Source organism: Taeniopygia guttata, chromosome 2 (genome assembly GCF_048771995.1).
Source record: "Taeniopygia guttata chromosome 2, bTaeGut7.mat, whole genome shotgun sequence".
Taxonomy (NCBI): Eukaryota; Metazoa; Chordata; class Aves; order Passeriformes; family Estrildidae; genus Taeniopygia; species Taeniopygia guttata.
The window spans coordinates 115859182-115884484 of record NC_133026.1 but is presented as its reverse complement, the minus strand read 5'-3'; the positions used below and the strand labels follow the sequence as shown (position 1 = coordinate 115884484).

Sequence of the window (25303 nt, the reverse complement as noted above, 5' to 3'; positions counted from 1 at the left end):
ACTACAAACTAGCAAGAAAAAATTAACACAAAATTATGCATGTGCTAGCCAATACCTACACGACAACAAATAATGGTATGAACCATAAAGTTAATAAATGTGTATATTTCGCAGAAAAGAAGAAGGAACTAAAGAGAAAAGAGCGTATTTATCTTATTCACTTGACTAAAATCAATTTTGGTAAGAAATACAACTACATTGCTACTATTCATGAAAAAATGTGTTTATGAAGTAATTCATAATACATCAGGACATTTTCATTAGATGCAGTGTTTTTTTCTCAAAGAGAATACAGTACAATATCAAAATGATTGCCAGCTGCTAGCTCTGCTATCTTGACTTCAATTAAAAACATTAAAATCAGCTTTTGATTTGAAGTGTTTTAAATATTTTCAAAAAAACTGACAGCAAAAGCAAGAATGTGAGTTCCTTCTTAGCACTACCTGGTACTGTATGCACAACTTTCAGTTGCCAAGAAATAGTTTCAAACAACTTGATTGCAACTTGTGAAACAGGAATGAAATAATTAATATGCAAATAGTAAGTGCATATTAATGTAATTAGTACAAAGAGATAAAGACTACACATTTGAATTCTTTAGCAAGTGAGCAAATTCTGGCCATGCTTGGATGTCCATGCACACATGCAGCACTGCTTCCTTACCACAGCTATAGATCAGATGTAACGCCAGCAACAACTGAATTCACACACTGAAAAACATTACAAGATGCGATTACAGCTCTTCTCAGGCGTTTCACTGTTTATCTACTGCAGTGAATCTCTTCAATTAGATTTAATTATTGTACTTTTGAATCCTTCTGGCTTTATTACTTTGACGCTGATTATCAAAGTACAATATGCTTCTTTCTCCATTCTTCAACTCAAGTGACTTGTGTGCTTGTCTTCAAGCAGGTACAAAAGAAGCATTATTTAAACTAACAGAGTAGTCATGAATAAACCTGCCTTGGCATTTTATGCTACCTGAAATGTTTCCTGAAGAATAGTTCCTGAACAACAGCACTGAGAAAACAGTTTGAGAAATAGTATGCATGTCCTTAACCAAACCAGAAGAAAGAGCAGTGTATAAGCCCTCAGGTTTTGTAAGGTGCTTTAAAGACAGCTAGTTACAAAGAAATTGGGTCTCCAGTGCTAACCCATGTATTTTGTCTCTATGCTGTCCTTATGTTTGACCAATCCACACATAGATCATTCTAATTTTGCCTCACTAAAGAGGATATATGGTGCATTTGTACACCTTATCCTTTCACAATTTCCACAAATGATAATTCATGCTGGGAATCTGCTCCACATAGAGCAAGGAGAACACAATTTGTCTGCAATTTTATGAGTAGTTTCAGCTTCATAAATGTACTCAGCATACTATTTCCAGCTTTTGTTTTGACCTTATTCATAGTTCCAAGTTTATGGTCTTCTAATATTGCTTTTCTCTCACACCTGGCTGCTCTGGAAACTTCGCTAAAATACAATGTATAGCTAAAGTAAACTCTGTTGTGACATTTCTGTTGTTAATAAACCTCATCATTATTTACAACATGAACACTTTTGCTCTGTTAGAACCATGTTAGCAATTGCACAGCTGGTGGTTCAAAAGGCAAAAGAAAATGGTTTTCAAAATAATTAGGATTATTTTTTTTCTTAATTTTATACACATAATCCTCTACACATAAGTACACAAACAAGCAAAACTAGGGAAAATTGTTTTCTCTTTTTACGGGGTACTCAGTGTTATTTTAAAACATGAAAATTGTGGTAATACTCTACATTTTCAAGCCTCTTCAGAGAGAAGATACAGTCCTTTGATTTAAAAAAAAAAATTAAAAAGGGAAACACTGGAGTACCTGGCAAGGTGAGAGTAAAAAAGGCCCAGGAAGTTTTTGTCAGGATAGATTTTATGAGAAGAGGGAAGCTACTGTCATCACATATCTCAAATCTGTACCTTACTAGTAGGTACAGGTATCTCCCCAATGATGAAATAATTACTGGTCCTGACCCCAGAAGGCACAAGACTTCAGATAAATCATTTCTATATCAGCACAGACAGCACCTGCAGCCAACCAATCCCTGAAAATATTTTCATGGGTTTCTGCCACATTTAAACATGCTTTCTGAACATCTATTGGGCAAGAGTTAGCACAAATTTTCTATTTAGTAAAAAGCAGTAGAGAGAACAGTCAAGTCAAAGGTTTATGGAAGGAAGACAAGCTATCTGTTTAAGCATGTAGCTGTCAGGAGTTATTTTATAGGATGTATGAAACCCAGCAAATCACATTCACATCAAAAAGAAACTACATCCAACACTGACTCAAATACATCCCATTGCTGTTGCTATAGCCTGAGAGTCTGACCTTCACATTACATTTAATAGGAGACAGAAAGAATGAGAGCCACACATAGGAGAAAATAATCTATGAAACATCTTAAAAATAAATATTGAAAGTCCTAAGAAAAACAGTAAGAAATAAGAGGTGCATGAAAAATTGTTTATGAGCTCAAACATAAAGAAAGTGTGCTTTTTCATACACTTACAGATTAATTCCTTTGCAGAAAGAAGAGGAAGACTATGTAAGCATATATCAACAACACAGAATTCCAACAATTACTTATTTTTTATTTCCATCTATAAATATGAAAATGCAGTTGCCGGATATTCTGGCGCCTACTGTAATTTTCCTGCAGTCACTAGTCTCCAGACAATTTATGATAAGATTGATACATTAAGTATGAAGTGGTTTTTCTATTTGCCCTTTATAACACATCCAAAATTTACTTATCAATCCCTTTCAGTTAAAATAGGAGTTTATACTTTAAAAAAAAAAAAATTGGTAAGGCACAATTATTGATAGGCTAGGGCCCAGTCTTAGATATACTCTTGAATACATTTAATGCCAGCTATATGAATCTCTTGAATTTTGTGCCTTTCAATCTAAACAAAACAAAAGAAAACACTAGTTTGTTCTTTAGTATGGGAACCTTTTGCCCATATACCTACATCATATTCTAAATCTACTCATAATTAAAAGTAACCTATCCAGTGACAGCTGAAACTCACTTTTTTTTCAGAGGACGACTTTTTATCCAAAAACATTGATTCAACAGTAATAAAACTATTCTATGAAAATCCATTAACTGTTAGAATCATTTAACAACAAAATAGGTGGGTTTTCTACAAGTCCAGATCCTCAAATTCCTCATGCCACTGCTTTTCTGGATTGACCTAACAACTTCTCAAGGATTAATTTCTTCCCGAGAGTCAAATACACATGGAGGTAGGCAGCAGGAAGTAACAAAAACTGTGTTTGCACACAAATACACATGCATACACAATACACACTAATTTATTTAGTTTTAGTGACATTCTTCTAAAATACTTCTATTCTCCTGTTCCACATGTATATGTGCTCGTATTTTTTACAGGGGTGGCTCAAGTTTTTCTGTAATAATACTTGTATCACAGAGAGACTTTTGAATAAATTAAAATTTTCACATTATGTGAAAATTCTACTTCTCAGTTTAAAATAGTTGTTTCCTGGGATATTCCCCTTGCCTTGGGTTCTGACAAATATTCTGCGTAAAATTCAAACAAAATGAATTTGACAGTGTTGTTTAATGCTTCTTGGAAATTTTTGTGCATCTTTGTCTTCCTTCTCCTAGGTGCTCTTCATCTGTACTGTATCTGTCATTTTGCATTAAGACTAGAGATTCATATCATGTGGTAACAAAGCAAAGTATGTCACCTTAATCTAGACATCCACAGAGAAGACTGAAAGTACATCAACAGGTGTCAACTCTCAGAGAGGTACCACAGTAGCATATCTGAATAAAGATACTGTTCTCTGTGAAAAATTTCCTGCTGAAGGGGGTTTTGCCTGTGAGAAAGACTCAACATTTTCTTTTGTTTCTTTACTAGTTCTCATTTTTTCAAGTAAAATTACACCATTATGTAGAAGAGGAATATGCAATATTTCACTCTGTATTACAACAGCATCAATAGTTTTAGCTTACATTAAAAAGAAGATTAAAAAGACAGATATTGAGAGATCTGTTATCAGTAGTTCCCAAAAATCCTGCTGCTTTTCTAGCTGTAAAACATCTGGCTGAACAAGTAATTTGTTTTTACTATATTTATACTCAGCGTCAATACTGAGCTCTCTCCCAGAGAACACATTTTATTTTATAGCTAGGAATAGGTAACAAATAGTGTAGTCTCTTTTTAAATCAATGAATGAATGGTTGCATGCCACAAATCAGTCTATAAGATTTGATCTTTACACCTTACCTTTCCTGATTTAGAACCTACCATTATTTTGCATACCTTAGATGCTTATATAATCTACAGGAGGTAGAAAACATTATGAATTTGGTATGGATGTGTGTCAGTGTTCCCTTCTCTTGGTGCCAATGTTATTCAAACTAAGAGACTAAGACTGAAGTAGTAAATTGTCAGTTATCTGAAACTGCTCTCTTTGAACTCCACTGACTGAACAGAATGATCTAAATTACTGGGATGATAAAGAAGAGCACATGCAGTAATTTATTTCTTTGACCACTTCATGGTTGTTTTTTCAATAGCCAGGAAAGCAACAGAATCATGTATGAACCTTGGATCCCAAAGAACCCATAGTTATAAGTATATTTAACCTGGTGCTTGTTACAGTCCTTGAAACAGCATCACTTTGTTTGTTTTGCAGACCTACAGGGAGTGGATGATGGCTGACAGGCTGACCTGGAAGTCATTAGCAAGTCTTTTTCACTTGTTTGTAAAGAACAGAACACACCCTGAAAACAAAGAAATAATGATGATAATTTAAAATACACCCTTACATATTTTGAAACTCCAGTAAGCCTTGAGCATTCAAAGAACACCAACAAGTAGAAGGCAACATCAAAATGTTATGATCAAGATGCAGAAAAAAATCCTAGATCATCCAGCATATTTCCAAGCTTTGCATATATTATTTTCAAACAGAATAAACTGTGTGACTCCACTTCTCAAAAATTAGGACGAGGCAATAGTGGAATAAAAACCTATGAAAATGCTAAGTGCCAAGAGTTTCCCTTAGGAATTTACAGCAGATCTGTAAGTCTTGGCATGCTTGCCCCCCACGACAATAAAGTATATTGTCATCAATATTCCCAGCTAAATTCCAGCCAAGAGGAATATCTCTCTCCTGAAAATTCCTTTTGAACATAGTTCTATGAGGTTTTACTAGTAGACATTCACTAAGCCACCAAGAGAAGACATTAATTATAAATTGTATTGTTTCAAAAATATGTATTTAGCAGTCTAAGGTGAGAACAAAGAAAAAGAATACACAATTCTCAAGATTAATCAAAGTCCAAACTGCCACTCAAACCACTTTTTTTCTCCACATGCGTGGGTTTTTCCACTAGCAATATTCACTTTAACCACTTCATTGCTCACTCACCAATTACAGTCTTGGGCAAAATAGACTTGACTTGTTGAATTGAATCCAATCTACTACAAGTCAAATCACAGTAGGAAAAAGAGAAGCAGAACTTCTCCTTTGATAGTGTTTGATAGTGTAGGATCTTCTCCTACATATCTTCCTGGATGCAATTACTTCTGCCCAGTAACTTTTCGCCCTTCTTAACTGTGTTACTACAGAGGCATTAGAACTGCTGCTGACTTGGCCAGTGGCAGATCCATCTTGGAGCCAGCTGGAACTGGCTCTGTAAGGCATAGGGGAAGCTTCTGGCAGCTTCTCACTGAAGCCATTCTTGTGGCTTCCCTGCTACCAAAATCCTGCGATACATACCAATTATACACATTAAAAAGGAAAAGAACTGGAAATAATTGTCTTACACTGAAGCAAATGAGAATTAAAATGCACTAGGACTGGATCTATTTTGTGAGAAACTGCAAGATCTCCAGATCAACAACAAAGAACCAGAGAAGTTGGGGCTTATGAAGAAGATGAGAAGTAAGCAAGCTTACTGGTTTTATCTAGAATCTGAGCAACAAGGAGTACCCTGGGGATCAATATGTTTATCAGAGGTCAGCTGATACTTGAAAAGAGTAAGGCTGGAATGATACAGCAACAGAAACAAGATCCTCACATGCAAAAGCAGACACATATTCCTTTTTCTCCTGCCATTTCTCTCCTTCACATCCTTTCAACTGTTTATTTTCTGTCATTATTAGAACCCTTGACAACTACTTTTTAAAGTAACAAAAGACATGCATAAAACAAACATATTTGGCCTAATTCATAACTGACAAAAGGTCTTTCTGATAATCAGTGTTCAAATGTTGTACACAATTTTCTGCTTGCCATTAATGAGATTCTCATTCTTCAAAACATAGTAGTTAACTCACTATTTTTAAAGGCAAAAGTGCTGCCTCAAAACTCTGCATGTAATAGTAGCACAGGCAGTTTTCCCATTAGGTTGTTAGATTTAATAGCAGTTGAAATGATTCTCACTTTTGCATAAGCAAGTACAATACAGTTTATATCACAAAATTGTGCCATAATTGCCCTGTACTTCTCTTAGCTCATATAAAAACTTTAACACCACAGCTATCTGCTCTAGGATGGCAAAGCCCCTGATAGAGACATGGCTGCATCACTGGATAGATGAGAGCTGTCTTAGCCTAGTTTATACAATTAAAGAGGTGTCTTAACAGCCTACAGAAAACAACCCTGTTGACATAAGTCACATCTAAACCAAAAGGCTCCTGTAATGAAGCTATGCCAATAGTGCTAAGACTGCACCCCACAAATTAGAAAAAAAACTAAGCATTATGTAACACTACAAAGTTTTTGTTACATGATCTTCAGATCTGACTTCTATTGCAAGTCCTTTGTGGGTTTGAATTCAGCTTGTGCACTTTTCCTTTCACATTTCTGAAATCAGGGTCAAAAGCAGCCACAAGAGATCATCTGCCTCCAGACAGAATCAACTGTATAAACAGTACATTCTTAATCAAACATCCCTGTAAAAGGACCCCTAATCCCTGGGAAATTTGTTGTTTTCATAGAAAAGTAAAGATGGAGAAGTGTTTAACCCACATAGTATATATACTTTGCATGTAAAAGTAATTCCTATATGAGAGAGAAAGGGGCAAAATATGCACTATTCAAACCAGAATCATAACCCTTTTGCCACAAAATTCAGAGAGAATATTTCTTTTTTTTTCTTTTCAGAGGGAATAAAACTAAGCTAAGGCTTTCTTCACGTCCATAAATGAAAAAGTGCACCTGTATCTGAATACATCTTTAAAACAAGGGTTTGCCTTTCTTGCTGATACAGGCTACCCAGGGAGGTCACAGAGTCTCCCCTCTGGAAGGATTGAAAACCCACCTGAATGTGTCCCTGTGTAACCTGTCCTAGGTGGCCTTGCCAGGTGGTTGGACGAGATGCTCTCCAGAGGTCCCCTCAAACCCAAAAAAATTCTGTGATTTTGTGATATTCCCACTGCCCCAGTTCTTACCACTGCATGAGAGAAGAACTCAAATTATATGTATTTCAAGAATCTTGTCTTCCATTATCAGAAAGGTGACCATTTATTATGTTTTCTTACCTTCTACCATTATTTTAGCATGATGCTGTGGAATGTATTGGTTCCAGCCCTGAGTTACAGCTTTTGCTCACAACTCTTCCTTTCTTCTGAAAGGTGAACAACACCATTAGTAATGTGTCTCTCCTCAGACCTCTGGAAAGGTCTTTAGACAATAATTTTATCCACAATAAAGTTTCTACCCTGTCAAATAAAAGTGCTAAATGTGAAGAATTCTGTTAATGCAATGTTATGATTGAGATTTTCAATAAACCACAGCGGGGAAGCCTAAATTTTACCTCTTGCAGCAAATCTAATAAACCACAGTTAATCATCTCAAAAAAACCCAAAAAAAACCCAAACAAACAAACAAAAAAACCCTAGAGGAAAACACAAAAAAATTTAAGGAAAACTGTGCATGGCTGAATACAAAACCTGAAATCAGTGTGAACATACTTGACTGATTTCCAATAGGTTTTGTATCCCATAATTTTTGTGGTTCTTTTCATTCAATATTAAAGAAGGTAATATTATTTCCTGACCATACTTGCGTGTATGCTGGCCATTTTTCAATACCTTACCATCACCCCTCCATGCTACTTCCAAGGAGATATAAAAATATATTCTGGAAAGGTCAGAAGTTACAGACTATCTGAGCCTTCCCTGTAACAATAGCCTTCTGCTAAAAACTGTGAGGACTTTTACACTTTCCAAAGTAGGACAAAGATGAATGAAGACAGTGCGGATAGAGACACAAACCCCCTAAAGACATGGTGATGGCATGAGAAACTACTAGTGACACCATTATAATCACAAACTCTACAAGGCATTTTATTGAAACATAGAGGTAAGAAATATTTTTAAATATACATTTAATAACAAAGCAACTTTTTCAAATATGTGAAGAACACTTAAAATCAAATATTCAGCTGTTATCTTTCAAAACTCATATTCAACAAATAAAAATGACCAAACTTCCACTGATGCTAATAGATTTATAGAGGCTAGAGAGCCACAGAAAGTGAGTTTTGAATGATCTAATAATAGAAAAAGCAAGAGATACTAGCCTCATTTGTACCATCACCATACACCTCACTGCTTGTAAACACACCAGCATGACATGACCAAAATTTCCAAGGAAAAATCTGTATTTGTGCTATGAAAAAGCATGAATACTTCAATTTCCAGGCAATCTTTTCTGAGAATTTGAAAGCACCCAACAAGAGAAGCTTATAAAAGATGAATGGTTATCCTGTGCTTAAGACATGAGCCTGAGTTTTTTCTCTGGCTTTTTCCCAACTTCTCTATGGCCTCAAGCAAGGTCTGATAGCTGCAATGGCAGTAAAAGGCTACAAACTCACTTGCAAGCATAGCTCTGAGAAATAGTTCAAAGCTCCCTAAAGATTAAAAATAATGTGCAAGAAGGACAGAAATAGATTAACTAAGCAGGAGGGGTTATTGGTAAAATTCAATGTCTGTATTAGGATTATTACTGGTAAAGTAACAATTAATCTGGAAATTAACAGAATAAAAATGGTGCACTTAAAATTACACCTACATCAGCTAAATAATTAGGGGAAAGTTTATTCTTCACTAGGTCTTGTGTACAGTTTTAGGAAACAGAACTCCAGAAATCAAAATAGCAAGAGTTGCAGGGGAACTCTAGAAAGTATGATGCAATTTCCACCACAGTTCTGAGAATCTGCTCCTGTGCTGAGCCTCAGTCATGGGGGAACAAAGGCAAAACCATTCCAGATGACCCTGGCCATTAGCAGCAGGTTATTAATGCAGCACTGAGATTTTGTTAGTGCACTTCTCTGCCATGAGAATTCTCTAACTCTCTCTCCTAACTAACTTCACAGTTCCTAGGTGCACACTGGCTTCCCTCTGGCCATCTCCAAGCAGAATAAACATGTCACTGCCTCCATCAACTTGTGTAAGCAAACACAATACTACTTCTCTAACTTAAGAGATCTTTGAATTCTTTATGCATGCCAAGTATAATAACCATTATAGGAGAAAGTCTCACACTGTCATGCAGCCAATACTTCTAATGCAAAATTGGAATTGTGTATGAATAGGCACTCACATTGCAAAAAGGGAAATATTTTATAAAAACAGTGTATGAGGCTTAAAGACATCATTATATGAAGAAAATGGCCTCCAAATATAATGTATTTTCTTGCTTATTCAGGTATCAGCATATATTAGCTTCTGACATTTGAAAAGCTTTTGTTCACAACTAATAGAATGAGAGCAGAACAGACCTTAAAAGCATCTTAAAGTAATGGAAGATTTAATAAGAAAATAATATACTTTTAGTCTAGCAAAAAATGTGAACATATTAATAATAGATGACCAGCACTACTCAGAACGATGTAGGGATCCATGCAATGTTACAAGGCTGAGTCTCATGCTGGTGAAATGCCAGCTGGTAACCCTGATAGAGTCACTATGTGTGAAAGAAATCTTCCCTTGAGAATGTCCAGTGGGTATATTCTCAACCACAACACTTTTCAGGTTAGAAGAGGGTACTCATTTTTGCAGGCTTCCTAATGGTTCAGTGACTTCATCTAATGGCACCTTCTAATAGTGCTTGCACTCACCGAGCCCAGCCAGCAGCACAGCTGCCTCAGTTACAGCTCAATCCCTCTGAGCAGTGATGCCACTGTGTGAGGATGCCAGCACCTGTAGCTCCTGCTGCTCTCTGTGGGAGATGAGGTTACTCACTCAGAGGAGGTGCTCAGCATTTAGCACAGTCAGACTGGTGTGCCTCTGATACTTTATGTTCTTTAAAGTCACAGAGATTACCCCTTAAACACTAGCATAATTTATTGCTTCACTTTTAGGGGAAGCAAATTGAATGTAGCTGCCTTGGAAATTACTCTTCTGCCTAGACAGTTGGGATTAGATGTGCATTTGTCATTCAGAGAAAATGCAACAATTAAGGTTTGCCACCCAGGAGATTTGGATTTCTTCTTTCTATTGTAGTGAATATCCTGTAATTTTTTAGCCAATTCCAGTCACCAAAAAGTGGATTGAGTAAATGAGTTGACAAAGTACCATAATAAGAAAACCATGAACTCACGGTCCTTTTATTACAAATTGAACAGTGCTTCTATCAGCAGAAGACTTAAAACTGCCCCTTCCCTGTATACAGATGGCCAGTTCCAGTATTCTGAGGATACTTGTTTATTTTCCTGTTATCCAGAATGTCATTAAGAGACTGACTCTTTTCTTCCCCAAGTGCCTGTGGCCAGAGGTGACAACACAAGGGGGAATCCACAAAGAAGCATCCCATCAATGCAGACGGAGGTATTTAGAAGTCTCATTCTGCAGGAGAGCTAATTGTGTAGGGATCAACTCAAATCTGTCACCTGAAAATAATCTTTCCAGAAGAGAACCCATGCTTACTATGTTCCTCCTGAAACAGAAAGAGGTTTTGTCTTTGCAATATATTTTAGCACTTCTAAACCACAGTGCAAAGAGTACACAAATAAAAAGAAAAGCGTTCTTCAAATTATGAGCCCACTCAAACACAGCAAACTTGCGTATCAAAGTGTTAATATGCTCATAGTCACATGTGGCCAATATAAAAAAAAGAAAAAAAAATAATCATAACTGTGTGTAGAAACATGAAGAACCACCAAGCATAAAATCAGCCTGAACTACAACTCCAGAGACTTTTTGTAGAGCATAAAAAAAAACATTTGCATGACTCTTTTTCTGACTCCATTATATGTTTTTGTTTCTAAGTGCTTGAGGCACACTGTATCTCAGACACACATCCTATTCCAGAACCAACCTCAGCTGGTGCGTGCTTCAAATGATCTCTAAAAGGGCAAACCCAGCCCTGAACTTGGGCATTATTTACTTCAGCTTCTCCAGAGATGAATACACACAGTGAAACCCCAGCAGTATAGGAGCCCTGCAGCATGACTGGCATGTGTACCAAGTACAGTCCAGCCTAGAAATCTCAGCAAAACCTAAGAAATTCACACGGCCAAGAATTTCATGGGTCAGATAGGCCAAGAGAACCAAATACATAATAAAGCTAAAAAATAGATAATTAAATTAATACAATTCCAATGAATATACCAGAATCTCAGTTCAGTGAGATCTTGGGTTAACCTGGGTACTCTTTTGGCCACAAGGCACGGCACAAAGAGTTCATCAGCTTTCAGAGCAAGTAAATATCACATACTGACTAAAACACTGAAACCTGGAAACTTTCATGGATACAAAATTGCAATGAAATTATTTGATGGGGTGTCAGTATCATCCTGGAGAGGCTGTTTCACACCCTGCATTACCGCTGTGCAAGGCAGCACACCATGTCTCAGCTGCACAGGCTACTCTTTGAAAGAATCATCAGTGCATTCAATTGCTTACAGTTGTACCGATTAACAAATGTAACTGGTTACAATTAAAATGTAAACACACATCTTCATGATGGCTAACTCACAAAAAAAACTTATGAGAGAAATGAGAGAAAGGAAGGGCTTCATAATTTAATCCAACTTAAATCAACTTTGGCACCTTGTGGTTACACAACTCAGTCAGCTTTGGTTTTCATCAAACCACTATGACTAAATTATATATTAGTAATATACAGCTTAAAGCCATTCATGGAACTTAATATATTTCATTAGATATAATTATTATATATATAACTCTCTTCTAACAGTTGAGTGAAGTTTGGATATAGGGTACTGCCATTCATATGTCTAATTTTTCACTGTAAATCCAGGCTTGGAAGCATTTTATTCAGCCCCTCCTAACACTCCCATTCCAAGTGCTCTAATAACTGCATTACAGTTGATGGCACTACTAGTTCATCTATCTGTTACCACCACATTTTCGTTCATATTCACTTCTTTTCTGAACTAACCAGACCTTTTCATAATGCTGTCCAACCAACATGCGAAGAAACACAAATAACTGTGGCAACTATACAACTAAAGAAAACTTACGTTATATAGCTGCAAAACACTTAGATAAGAACACTGTATGGGGCACATTTACAGTCACAAGAGAATTTTAAGTCTTGACTGGTTTGGGAAACAGGGTCTGAATCATACTATGATAAACAGATGAAGATCAGAATTTGGATGCTGTTCTGAAATAACTGGGAGGAGAATTGGGAGCAAATAATTTGGCTCCAGGAAAAAAAAAGCGATGAATGTGAAAATTAAAATAGTGTATAATTTCACAGCTAGGCATTGGGGACAAGATTTTTTGTTGATGTGAACAGAAATGGTTATCAGAAAAAGAATGAGGCTGAGCACAAATCTGTAACTAACCGACATAAGTCCTGGAAACAGAGGCAGTTGAGAAAAATGTCTCCCAAATTCAGGCAATTTTTAGGCTTCCTGAATGCCCATGTTGGTGGGGACACTAAGAAAGATATTTTACAAAAGACAGTAAACTCACTGACTGTAGCTCACTGACTATAGACTGATTAAAGCATCTTCAGCAGCTATGAGGATCTCCATGGGAAGACCATCTAAGGCAAATTATATATTGTTGTGATCTTATTCCTGTACAATAATGCACTACAGTTTCCAGCTTTAGAATTCTTCAGCTTTTTATTTGTTGATGGTGGAGACTAAACTTCCAGAAGAATGTTTTTCTATGAACTCCATTTTAACAGAATTCTGTTTCCAAAATGCATTTAGATATGAGCTTTTTCTAGTCCATCTAATAAGCTGCATTTAATTGGGAGGTTTTTTGGAGGGATTTTGGTTTTATTTGGTTTGTTTTCTAGGCTGATACAGATTTACATGTCTACTCATTTCTACTGTGGCTTGAGCTGAGCTTCACTTGCACACACCTAAGTTCCAGGAGTCCTTTGCTCACAGGAGATTCCAGGAACTGCCAACAGGGCAGTGAAGTTGCAGCATTCCCAGGACAACACAGAGTAGTCAAGGCTCAACCAAAGGCAAAATCTAGAGCTGGATGAGAAACATGACAATCATTCCAATCTCCCTGGAAAACATCATCATCATCATAAGATTTTGCTCCCCTGACATTTTTTATTCAAAGGGTTTGACATTAACATAGTAACTTCACAACAGAATAGTGAGAAACTGGCACAGCAGCAGCGGTATGTTAGAACAGATAAATGAAAATCTTCTCCCTAAGATCTTATTTTCAGTGAAACCTTAGGCAGGAATTCCTCCCACACACAGAGAAAACTTTTATCTCTCCGATGAAAAGGGCTTCCGCACCCCACTTTTTTTACACTCATCTAAATACACCTTTCTATATTTTTCATCCCATGCTCCCACAATCTCCTTAACTATAAAAGCATTTCAGAATCCTCCTGCTCATGCTTCATCTCCTAAGTATTAATCTACTTTGCTATATCTGTAGTTTCTTTGGCATGTGTCAAAACCATTCTCAGAGAATTTCACTGGGCTCATTGAAAAGCATATACCCTTTATATATATTTATACTCACTCTCAGCCAAAATGTCTGCACTGATGAAACTGGAAAAAAAAAAATCTAAAAAAAAAGAGACCTGTGGAAGAATCAAGTGTGATTATTCAAGATTAACTCTCAACATAAATAATTATCTTTCTTCTGCATTTCATTAAGTTTTCAATTTTACTTCTTTACCGCATTCACCTCCGTAAGGGATATTTTCTGGCTTAAACTGACTGTTCTATTAAGTAGAAAAGTTTCCTTTTTCCTTTTCCTTTTACTGTACTACTGGCATTCACCATGTGGAAGGGATTCACTGCTGCCTTTGCTTGAACCTAGCATTATAAAGAGCCTGTATGTAAAAGAATGACTTTCAACAACTTTAATGAGAGATGTAGGGCATTCAGCAACTTGTAAGAACAAGTCCCAAATCACCACAGCATTAAAAAATCCATCTAAGTTGAGATTACATGCAAGATAGGGCTGTGTTTGAAGAAAGACAAGATGATAAGGAAGTATAGTAAAAAGTAAAAGGTCTAAAATAAAATATTTTACTACCATTTCATTACCAGGGTCTTAAGCACTCTATGTTCCTGAGATCAGAGTACAGTGATAATGCCACCTACCACTGTCCTTTGGCAACCTACCAAAGGCACAGATCCATAGCAAGACTACAAAGATTTCCCTGGTCACACACAGAAACAAAAAAAAAAAAAGATAACCCATGGCTCAGTAAAACCTGCCATAATGCTGCTGGCATAGCTGTGTCAAGGAATTGCAAGTCTCACTCAGCACAGGAGTGTCTGATCCAAAACCTGCTGGCATACCCTTTAGGAAGGTATGCACTAACTGCTCATGAGAGATGAGAAGAAAACTGTTTAATCTTGGACAAAACTTAGCTGCTTCAAGATTTAAAGTGAGACACTTTCCATTTGCTACTGCCCACATTTAGTTTTCAAGACAAATTGTACTAAATAAAAAGCAGTAAGTGCTTTCTGACCAATAAAAAAATATTAAATTTACACAAAAACAATGCAATTAACATTATTTTTCATTTTAATTTTATATCAGTTATAAAGCTTACAAAGATATCATGTCTAGTATGAACTAAGGTAGTGGTGCAAACTCCATTGCACTATCATGCTAGCACCCCTCATAAGCTGACTTGAAGGAAACTTTGGCAAAACCATCATTCACATTACCATGCCCAACAACCTTCACCCTTCTTGTACAACGTAAAAGGTGGAAATTAGGACCAATCTCTATATTAAGATGACATTTTTATACTGAGGCTATAGCAAGACCAGTATAATTTAATATAAACAGTTCATAATGACATTTGCCTTCATCTATCCTGCAGTGAATTTCAAAATGTGACCTAGAGGTGAAAAACTCTGTATCATGTTATCAGTTTCCTGAACTACACAGTCACTTATTTCTGCTCCTTTATATTAATCACCTAGAACCAAAAATGTGCAGATCATTTCTCTTTACAGACAGAAGTAACAGGCTTTTTGACCCAAAATGACTGCTAAGCAATTAATTACAAGACTGACTGAATGAAATTTATTTTGCTTCAATATTAAGGAGTTCAAAAGATCTGATATACTGCATCGTATCACAGCATTGTTACTTATGAAATAATAAATCTCAAGGCAATCACAGGTACTTCTTTTGTTTTTTTTATTTTTTATTTAAACAAAGTTTGACATCAAAAGATACAACAGAATACTAGAATTGTTATTGCCATATCAAGCCTATTTACACTGCATTAAAAACACAACAAATTACGAAAGTAATTACTTCAAAATAACTCAAATTACTGTGTATTTTAAACTATCCTCACAAAGAATTGAAGACCATTATTCCTTATGCTCTGGTAAGATCATATAATCACAGGACAACCTAAGTTGCAAGAAGTCTTTAGAGGTCATCTGGTAAAACCTTTATTCATAGCAGGGCCAAGCTTGAAAACAGATAAATTTCAGTTAGATCAGGTTTTTGAGAGCTGTGATTAGCTCAATTAAAATTATTCAAGGATGAAGTTTCCAAAACTTCTTTCAAAAATATGATCCAATAAATCCACTATGACTTTTTTCTAGTATTCAAGCAGAATTTCCCCCACGTTGCATCCTGGATCCATTGCCTCTCAGCTTCACCAAGAACATCCAATAAGTGACCATCTCATCTACTCCAGTTCTAACCAAGTGAAGTGCAAAACGTCCATTCACTTTTCTTGTACAGTATCAGGGCCAATGATTGGTGTGACTGGTTTGACTCTTTCTTTGGTCATCTATTCAATTAAATTCATATCATAGAGGAGCCAAAATGCAACATTTTACCTGAAAAAGTATTGTGATTTTATTACTTATTTGACAATTTAGCAAATTGGTCCTAAAACTAAAAGGGCCTCTTTGTACCTATAAGTTCCAAATAAGATACAGATTGAAAAAATGAGCTAAGATTAACTAGTCCTACAAGTTTTTATTTCAGATCTAAACCTCAGAAAATTGGCAATATTTAAATACCATCTAAACAACTGCAAGTGCAATCAATCCCCTATGATCTCAAAAAATAAACCTATGAAGTATTCAAGTTCTGCAAGTCCTGCCCAAATTCCATTTAGATCCAACAATATTATTCTGAATTCCAATGACTTTCCAAACCACAATATTTGTTTCTTAGTCCCAAGAATGAGGTCTAGGTAGAATGTAGGAGATCTTGAAATAGAAGCAGATCAGCAGCATAACTGAATGTTCTTGAAATAACTATTTACAAAACTTTCTGGTTTTATAGACAAGAAGAACAGCATATAATTCACAATTTTCAGTGTATTAATTGTCATTATTCTCATTGAAATATTAATTCTTTAACTTCATCACTATAAATATATTCATTAAATATTTATATTACAATTTACCATCCCTCAGCCATAGAGCAGCCAGGAATTGTAGAAAAATAGCCTGCTGTGGTGGATGGAGTCTAAAACTAAGCAAGAGCTCCATGATTCTTTTCACAAATTTGACCGGTTCAGAAATTTCAGAGGGCTCTGAAAGTTCATGTTTCCTCAAGTTTTGAGTTTCTAACTTTGGAACACTGCACAGAGGAAGTCTTACTTGAAGCTTTGACAGGAGGGGATTTCACTTCTGAAGCTGAATTTCTGGTGCATGGAGAGGTCAAATCCTAAAGTGTTGATGAGCTCAGAATGTGTGTTTTAGTAACAGATAATTCCCAGCAATTTTGAAAATAAAACAAAACCACATGGCAGAAAACAGTGTTAGTTTTTACTCTCTTGCTCCTGATGAGAGAGAACCTAAAACATATATAATACCATATATATTTTTTGGATTGTAAATATTTAACTCAAGTAGTTCTACTGGATGCAGGATATTAGTTCCAAGGTTAAAGTTAAATGCACCTATGCACCCACATTACAAGTGTATCAGCATCTTAGGTATAGCCACCAGCAATGGTTTCATGTTTTGGAAATGTCATATGAGTTATCAGAGGAAAACACCATTCCCACCTCAGCTGTTATAACAGAAAGTGCAACATCCTGCAACCAGGGCATTGTTCAGGGCTAAAACCCCAAGTTTTCTCCATCTTTGCTAGTACAAGAGACACTCCCTTAACTTCCTCCTCTTTTATCAGTGGACAGATGCTTCATCTCCAGATCAATCGGCTGGTGATTCTTTTATCAGCATAAAAAGTGGAGCAATTTATTGGTTCAAAGATTTTACTTTCTCAAATTTATCAATTCCCTTGAATCCCTGAGCTGTTAACTGAATAACTGGTATCTGTCAGTTCTAACATACAAGCATCAAGAGTCAAAGTTATAGAGTATCCAGCTCTATAAAGTATTTAAAAATGAGATGAAAATCTATGCATGATATATACATATATCACTTCCCCACATAACTGCTGAAATTCTAAGATGTCCAGTAACAAATGATGAAACAGTATTGTTCATTCTAATGGATACAGTCTCATCTCCAAATGTAAGGATTTACATACATCAATATAATTCATGTTAATGGCAATCATAAATATAAATCTACTGAATATTGAAAGGGATTAGGCTGTTAAAATGACCAACTGCACTTCCCAAACAAACACTAGTCAAAACATTAATACATAGAAGTTGTATTTCCACGGGAATAACTTTTCAGTGTGGCCTGCTGACACTTTCATTCTTTGGAAAATAACAGGTTAAGTAGGGAACAGCCTATTTTACACTAGCTATAACTGGATAAACCATACAGTTCTAAATCAGGACCTACAGAATGCACATAGTGCAGAGGAGCCCAAGCATAAACACATGAAATGAGACTGTCAAAAGTCATGAAGGGACTTAGTCACACTTTCCATCAACCATCCCTTTACCACTTTAAAAATCCCATTCACCATCCCTGTATTTAGAGTTCTTTGTGTTTGTTTATCTATATACTTCTACGTTCCAAAAACTTCCACTTATTGTAAGTGTTGAAACAACATTATCCTGTAAAGGTAGTTTCTCAGAAACACATTTTCAAACCAGCATGAAGGTTTTCACTATGTGACATTTATTAACACCAATTGGATTCACACAGCTAAATCTTGCCACAATTCATTGTCAATTTATCCCTTCCAGAATTTAATTTTTTTGGAATTTGTTTTATTAGCCAAACATTTTCATCTTTCAGTGTTTTATGGCATGGTGTCTGCAATAGCACAGGCACAATCTCTGCCAGCTGGTTTAATTTTCTAGTACAGACAAAGCCCATGTCTCAAGCTTTCTAGTGGCATCAGTAAGAATTATGGCTGTAATCCAAGGGATTCATAAAAAGGGATTCATATATTCTTATGATATATTTTCCCAATGTATACATAGCTCCTAATAATCTTAATTACATATTTATGCACAAAAAGATACACATAGACTTCATTGTTCTTTGCTCAGACATCTTTGTTAATGGCATGTGACAATGCCTCAGTCAGGAAGAGCAAAACAGTGAAAGATTAAGGAGGGGCAGTGGGGCAAGATACAGCCCTCCTTACACAAAATTTCCTTGGCTTTCAGAAGCAGAATCCACCTGAAGGGGTACAATAAAACCCTGAAAGTGACTAATAGCTTTTCCTGAACTTGTGCCATCTACATTTCCATCTCAATGATATTTTTCATTATTATTTTCGATATTACACATAATTATATGGATTCCCATTTTCAAATAAAGTTATTATTAAATTATAGAAGACTATTTACAGACTGTTCTTAGGATTACTGAATGAAACATTTAAATGTGTTCATTATAAACAAGTAAAAGGCATCAGCTAAAAACCTCCACTTTCGTGGATTAACGCATAATTGAAAATCGCTATTATTGTCATTTTATGTCAAACATCCCCTGACAAACAGCACTGAAAATTACAAGCAAATCTTGCAGTTAACACACATAATGGGTTAACATTCGAGAAATGGTATTTTATTCACAGTAATGCAATAGGTTTTCCTCTTCACTTTTGCCTCGACTGTTATGTTGCTGGGATAAAGAAGGCAAAAGTTAGAGAAGACTGGAGTTTTAAAGAATGAAGAAACTGTGCCTTAAGGACATTGAACAGTGCACTCTCCTTTAGAACAGGAAGCTAATTTTGTTTATGAACATGTCTCCAGGGATTTGGCTTTTTTACTTTCCATCTTATACAGAAGAGGATCTACTTAGTACACACATGCTATGAAAGGTGTTGCCAACTGTATTTAATTAGATACTTCTTTCTCAGGTAATAGCTAAAGGTTAATCCAAGGTTAATCCTAAAGCTAAGCCTGAGCTGTTGCCCTTCTCAGACATGACCAGAACACAACTAATGTAAACAACTTCTTTTTTAAAATTATGTGGCCATATGTTTCCTTTTTAAAGTTTTTCCTCAAGTCATATAAATCATCAGTACTTCTGAAATTCTACAAGTTAGCACTACAAGTGCTTGGATTTTACAAGATTTAATCTAAATGTTGCCTACAATCGCCCCTCCATAAGTGGATGCAAAGTAAAATAAATCTCAATGAGAGTAATGTCCAGGGATGCTGTTTTGCTGCATATGTTTTATATTCATCACCTCTAAGATATTATAAAAATATTAAACTCTATGTGGTGTTAATTTCTATGTATATAAACTGAACACTACCACCACTGAGATCATGGACAGCATCTTAGCTTTAAGTTCATGTGTCGTGGCTCAGGAATGATACTCCCCAGCTCAGTTCTCCCACTGAGACTCCCCAGATCATGCTGCCACTCTCTCCTCCCTCACCCCCTCTCCCTTCCCCCTACAGGTGCTTGGAGAGGAGAATTAGAGGCACAAAACGCAAAGATCATGAGTTGAGATAAGAACAATTTACTGGAAACAGCAATGAGATAAGAAAAGGAACAGTATCATCAACAATATTGATATTAAAAGCGTGCTGAAGAGAGAGTGATTCACATGCAAAATGCTCGATCCAGCCCCACCAGACTCACAGCCATGCATCCAAGCTCCCCCTGGCTTGGAATCAGGGCCATCCCACTTCTCTCTGCAGTTTGGGACTGGTGCCACACTACCCCAAATGGAAGGAGCCCATTCTCCCTGGAAGAGAGTCCTTTTCCTCCACCCCTGGCAAGGATGGGAGGTAGCACAGGATAACCTCCAGGTCCTAGCTATGTCCTCTCCAGGCTACTGCAAAAAAAATTAATCCTATCTTGGTTGGAACCAGGACATAATATCTACTAAGTTACTTCTTGAATATAAAGAAAGACTTCTACTTTTAAATGAAAATAAATTTAAATTACAGCATTTTGCCATACAGACATTTATCAGCACCTGAAAGACATAGCTAAGACAGTGGAACATCACTATAAAACATGTAAGAACAGCAGAAAAAACTATGCATTGAAGTAATTTTTGAAAGTTGTGATATCCTCTGATAGGTCTTTTATAAAACATGACTCTTTTCCTGAAATACTTTTTATGCAATTCTCTACAGATTATGGTGGCCATTCACACTTTACTTCAATTTTTATAGACTCCCAGTAATCCCACAGAATAGTAAATACAGTTATTATAACCCTCATAACTGGCAAAGAGATATATTTGAAGAAATAGGGTTTGTTTCCCCTCCCACATGCCCCTGATGTAAATCAGGAGCAGTTCTGCTGCAGTGGTTAGCACAAAACTGACACAAAAAAAAAAAAAATAAAAGCAATGTATACAAAATACTTTCGTTACACTACGTGCAAATCATATGCCTCGTCTGTTTCTGGGCAGGGTTGTGACGTTGAGTTACTTATACCACACTAAGTCCATTGCTCTATTCACATGTGAATAAGGTCCAGGCTCACACTGGAAACAATGGAAACACACCAGTTTACACAGGCTAAGAATCTGGCACAAAGCCTTGAAAATGAAAGGGGATTTTCAAACAAATGCAATATGTACAATTACTTCTAGAGTATTACCTCTGAAACAGAAGCGATTTCAAAGTGCTGTAAGAGAAAAATAGAAAGATCGCAAAGGATTACAAATATAAACAAACAACCCCCTCACACTAAATTCATCCCACTTTTCTTCTTTACAGACACACACACACGAGGAACTCCACTCATTTTAAGAGAGATCATGTGGCAAAATGATGACACTGAGTCACTAGAAAAGAGAAAAATCTTTTAAAACACTCTTGGGACCAGGGACTACCGTTAAGGGAAGAGCATTATTTTATCATCCTGCTAATGAGCTAGATGAAGGATTATTGTTGTTTGGCGGTGATTTATCTCACAACTCTTTTCTCTAAGATAAATATGCTAAGTCCACTAAACAAAGAGAAGAAGCGGCACCGCTCTGTTGTTTCAATTGCACGCTGAGGAATACTTAAGCCGAGCAAAGGAACCCCCAAAAAAGTCAAGGGAGAGGACCGGCACACGCCGCTTTTACACAGGTTTAAGAAAAATAGAAAAAGAAAGATGCGTCAATCCCGGTCCCCGCATCTTCCCACCGCGCCGGCAGCGCCCAGCAGTGTCCGGCCCCGCCGCCGCCCCGCGGGCACTGACCGGGGCACCGTCACCTCATTCTTCCCCTCGGCCTCTACTTTGAGCAGACGGGGCCAGCGGGGAGTGACACCTTCCCGAAGCGACACCAGGGCGAGGGAGCCGCTCTCCCGCAGGCAGGGAGCGCTGACAGCCGCCCGGGCTGCGGCGCCGCGGCAGCCGCCTCGGCTGGCCGGCCCGCTCCGTCCCCCAGCCGCGGGGCCGCTCCGTCCCCCAGCCGCGGGGCCGCTCCGCGAAACTCGCGGGTCGGAGCGCGGGGCTGCGGGGCGGGCGCGCCGTCGGGGCGGCGGGCACGGACAGCTCCGCGGCCGGGCCAGCGCCGCTCCGCGCCCCCGGCGGCCGGCCCGGGCCGGGGAGGCAGCGGCCGTCCCTGCCCACCCCCAGCAAAGCCGAAGCGCGCCCCGTCACTCACCAGCTGCAGCGAGCAGAGGAAGATCAGCGTGCAGCGCCCCGTGCAGCAGCCCATGGTGGCAGCCGGAGAGCCGCCGCCGCCGCTGCTCCGCTTCTTCCCTCCCGCACTGGCGCGGCCCCGGAGGCGAGCGGGGGGCTCACCGCATCCGGACGGAGCGGCCGGGCGTGCGTGTATCCCCCGCCTCCTGCTGCCTCGCTCCTTTGTGGAGGGGCTTCGCTTCGGCGGCGGGAAGTAGCGCGGGGAGATCGGCGCGGCCCCAGCGCGGGGAGCCGGCGGCAGCGGAGGGCTCTGCCCGGGTCTGGCTCTGGGGAAGGGGCAGCGGCCGGGGGTGGGCGTTCGCGGACCAGGGCGGGGTGGGCAGAGGGAACGCGGGCGGGGAGGCGGGGGGCGCGGGTGGGCGTGCGAGGGAGGGCGGGGGCTGTGTGAGGTGTGAACGGGAGGGGAGCGGGGGCGGCGGCGGGCTTTTCTCAGGCGCCGTGCCGGGCATGCCGGGCGGGCAGTTCGCAGGGATTTTGGAGGCTCCGAGGGCAGGCTGTGCTTGAGGAGAACTTGGCGGAAGGGGCAGGGGGTTGTGCGAACAGCGGCGGCCGCGGCAGCCCGGCGTGGGCCGCTTGTTGCGAGAGCCCGGGGAAAGTTCAAGGGACGCGGGCGGCCGAGGCGGGAGGGGCGGGGAGCGGCGGCCGCCGAGCGGCGGGGCGGGCCCGCAGCAGCCCGGCCGGGGCAGCCCGGGGGCGGGCATTGTTCGCCGCCCGCGCTGTGCCGGGTCGGAGCGGGCTCCGGGGGCGGGGGAAGCAGCCAGGACCCCGATCCTCAGGGAGTCCCGCTGGCAGCGGCCAGATGCCCTCTGCCCGCGGTGCCCCGTGAGCCTGTTCCCGTCCCGCCGCCCCAGCCCCGGTGGCGAGTGTTTCGGTGCTTGAGGCTGCTGCTCGGGCTCTTCCATCCCCTCCTTGTCCGCGCACCAGCGGCGCCGGGGCAGCGCCATTGTGCCAGCTCCTGCTGTCCCCCGCGGGTGTGAACTGGGAACGGGCTCCGGGGAGAGGGACTCGATTCCGGCAGTCACTGCTCCTGGCAATGGTAAATCGTAGAGTGGTTTAGGTTGGAAAAGATCTACGATCGTCAAATCCAAGCGTTAATCCAGCACTGCCAAGTCCATAGCGTACAAAGAGATGGATGAACAAACAGTGCTCTCCAGGGGCCTCTCCAGGGGCAGTTGGGAGAAACAGGATCGGTGGAGATACCGCCGTCCCTACATGGTATATATGTAGTTTGATCACAGACAAGTAATCTTCTGGGACGGGATAATAAATCCAAATATACTCACCGTCTCTTAAAAGTACGGCGTGGGGATGATGTGTGGATGAAGTGTTGGCTACCTTCCTTATTCCCCTCTCCAACAAAGTATAGATAAATTAGATTATTTTTTACAAGCATGATGGCATGTTCCACTTAAAAGACAGCACTTTCCTACAGCCTGTTACCAGCTGCTGTTCCACAATACAGAGACTTGTGCCAAAACACTGAAGCTTGCCTGGGGGAAAAAAAAAGAGAGAACACAAACCCAAAAGCAAAACTCTATATTCTACAAGGCATCTTAGTGAGTTATCTGATTAATGTGTCTGTGAAATACACAGTATTGTATCCCCCAAATACATGCAGCTCTTTATTTGTATATTAAATAGTAGTGACAATGTTCAAATAATTACAAGACTTCTGTAAAACACTATTGTGTCAGATTAGATTTGGAAAGATGATTTTTTGTATCCTTTTCTTTCACCGTTTAGAGTAGGAAAACATTAAGACAGTTTTAAATACCAAATGGAAGGAGCAAAAAGAAGACAAGTAAGAAGCAGATTCTGTTCATCCAGGATGTGTATTTGACTATGTATGTATCTGAGGAGCACAAAATATAATCCACATTGCACAGTATACAAAATTTAACCCACATTGCACAGTATACAAAACTTTAACAAAACTGCCTGAGATTTATATTTTTGTGTATGACTTTTAAGACAAAATTCTACCTGGGGCTAAAGTTTACTAAAGTTACATGTTCTGAGAACATACCTATTTTGAAGGATGAATAGCTGAAGATATGAAAGTAAACTGAAAATGTGATGGTTGCCAAAAATACAATGTGCCAGGCTCTGTGAGCTGGTACATTTTATGGATAACCGGTTTTTTTTATAGAGAAGACTTAGAGGAATCATCATCTTTCTGGCCTTCACTGAAGTATTTAGTAGACTACAAAATCTTTTGAGTTAAACCAAATAATGCAGAGATTAATAATAAGAATAGCAGGATGGGTAAGGAACTAGATCAATTAATTGCCAAGAGCTAATGCTGAAAAGATTTTACTTGTATTCACCATATTCAGGCTCTGCTTTTACATCAATGGCATGAGGTCCATAACTTTCCTCTATTTCTCCCCAAGAATAGTGCGCTTCTGAGAAGCAGTTAAATCCTATGGAATAAGGGTTGGAGAATGTGACCATTTTGGCTACAATAGAGTTGATTTTCTTCACAGTAGCTACTATGTGACTGTGTTCTGGATTTGCACTGATACAGGGTTGATAATTCAGGGATGTCTTAGTTACCTCAGAGCAGGGCTGACAGACCCTCAAGGCCTTTTTGTTCTCACTCCTCACCACCACCAAGGGGACTGGGGGTGCACAAGGCGTTGGGGGGGGACACAGCTGGGACAGCTGACCCCAGCTGACCACAGTGATGTTCCATACCATAGGACATCATGCTCAGCATATAGTGCTAGAGGGAAGAGGAAGAGTGGGACATTTGGGGTGATATCATTTTTCTTTTTCCCAAGTCACTGTTGCACATGACAAGGCTCAGCTTTCCTGGGGATGGCTCAACACCTGT

The 25303-nt window shown here is 39.0% G+C and overlaps 1 protein-coding gene across 6 annotated transcripts in view; it reads right to left on the bottom strand.

Moving 5' to 3' along the window:
• NKAIN3 (sodium/potassium transporting ATPase interacting 3) overlaps positions 1-22790 on the bottom strand; it is a 332888-nt gene extending 310098 nt beyond the window's left edge. The window contains exons 1-2 of one of the 6 annotated variants that reach the window (XM_072924689.1): positions 22430-22790; positions 21433-21459 (exon numbers count right to left, since the gene is read on the bottom strand). In XM_072924689.1, coding sequence (XP_072780790.1) covers positions 21433-21459; positions 22430-22483 — 81 coding nt within the window. In that variant the 5' untranslated portion in view covers positions 22484-22790. The remainder of the gene's footprint in view (positions 1-21432; positions 21460-22429) is intronic. The other 5 variants (XM_072924691.1, XM_072924690.1, XM_030266260.4 and 2 more) reach the window with 5 other exon arrangements.
• Between the last annotated feature and the right edge of the window lie 2513 nt (positions 22791-25303).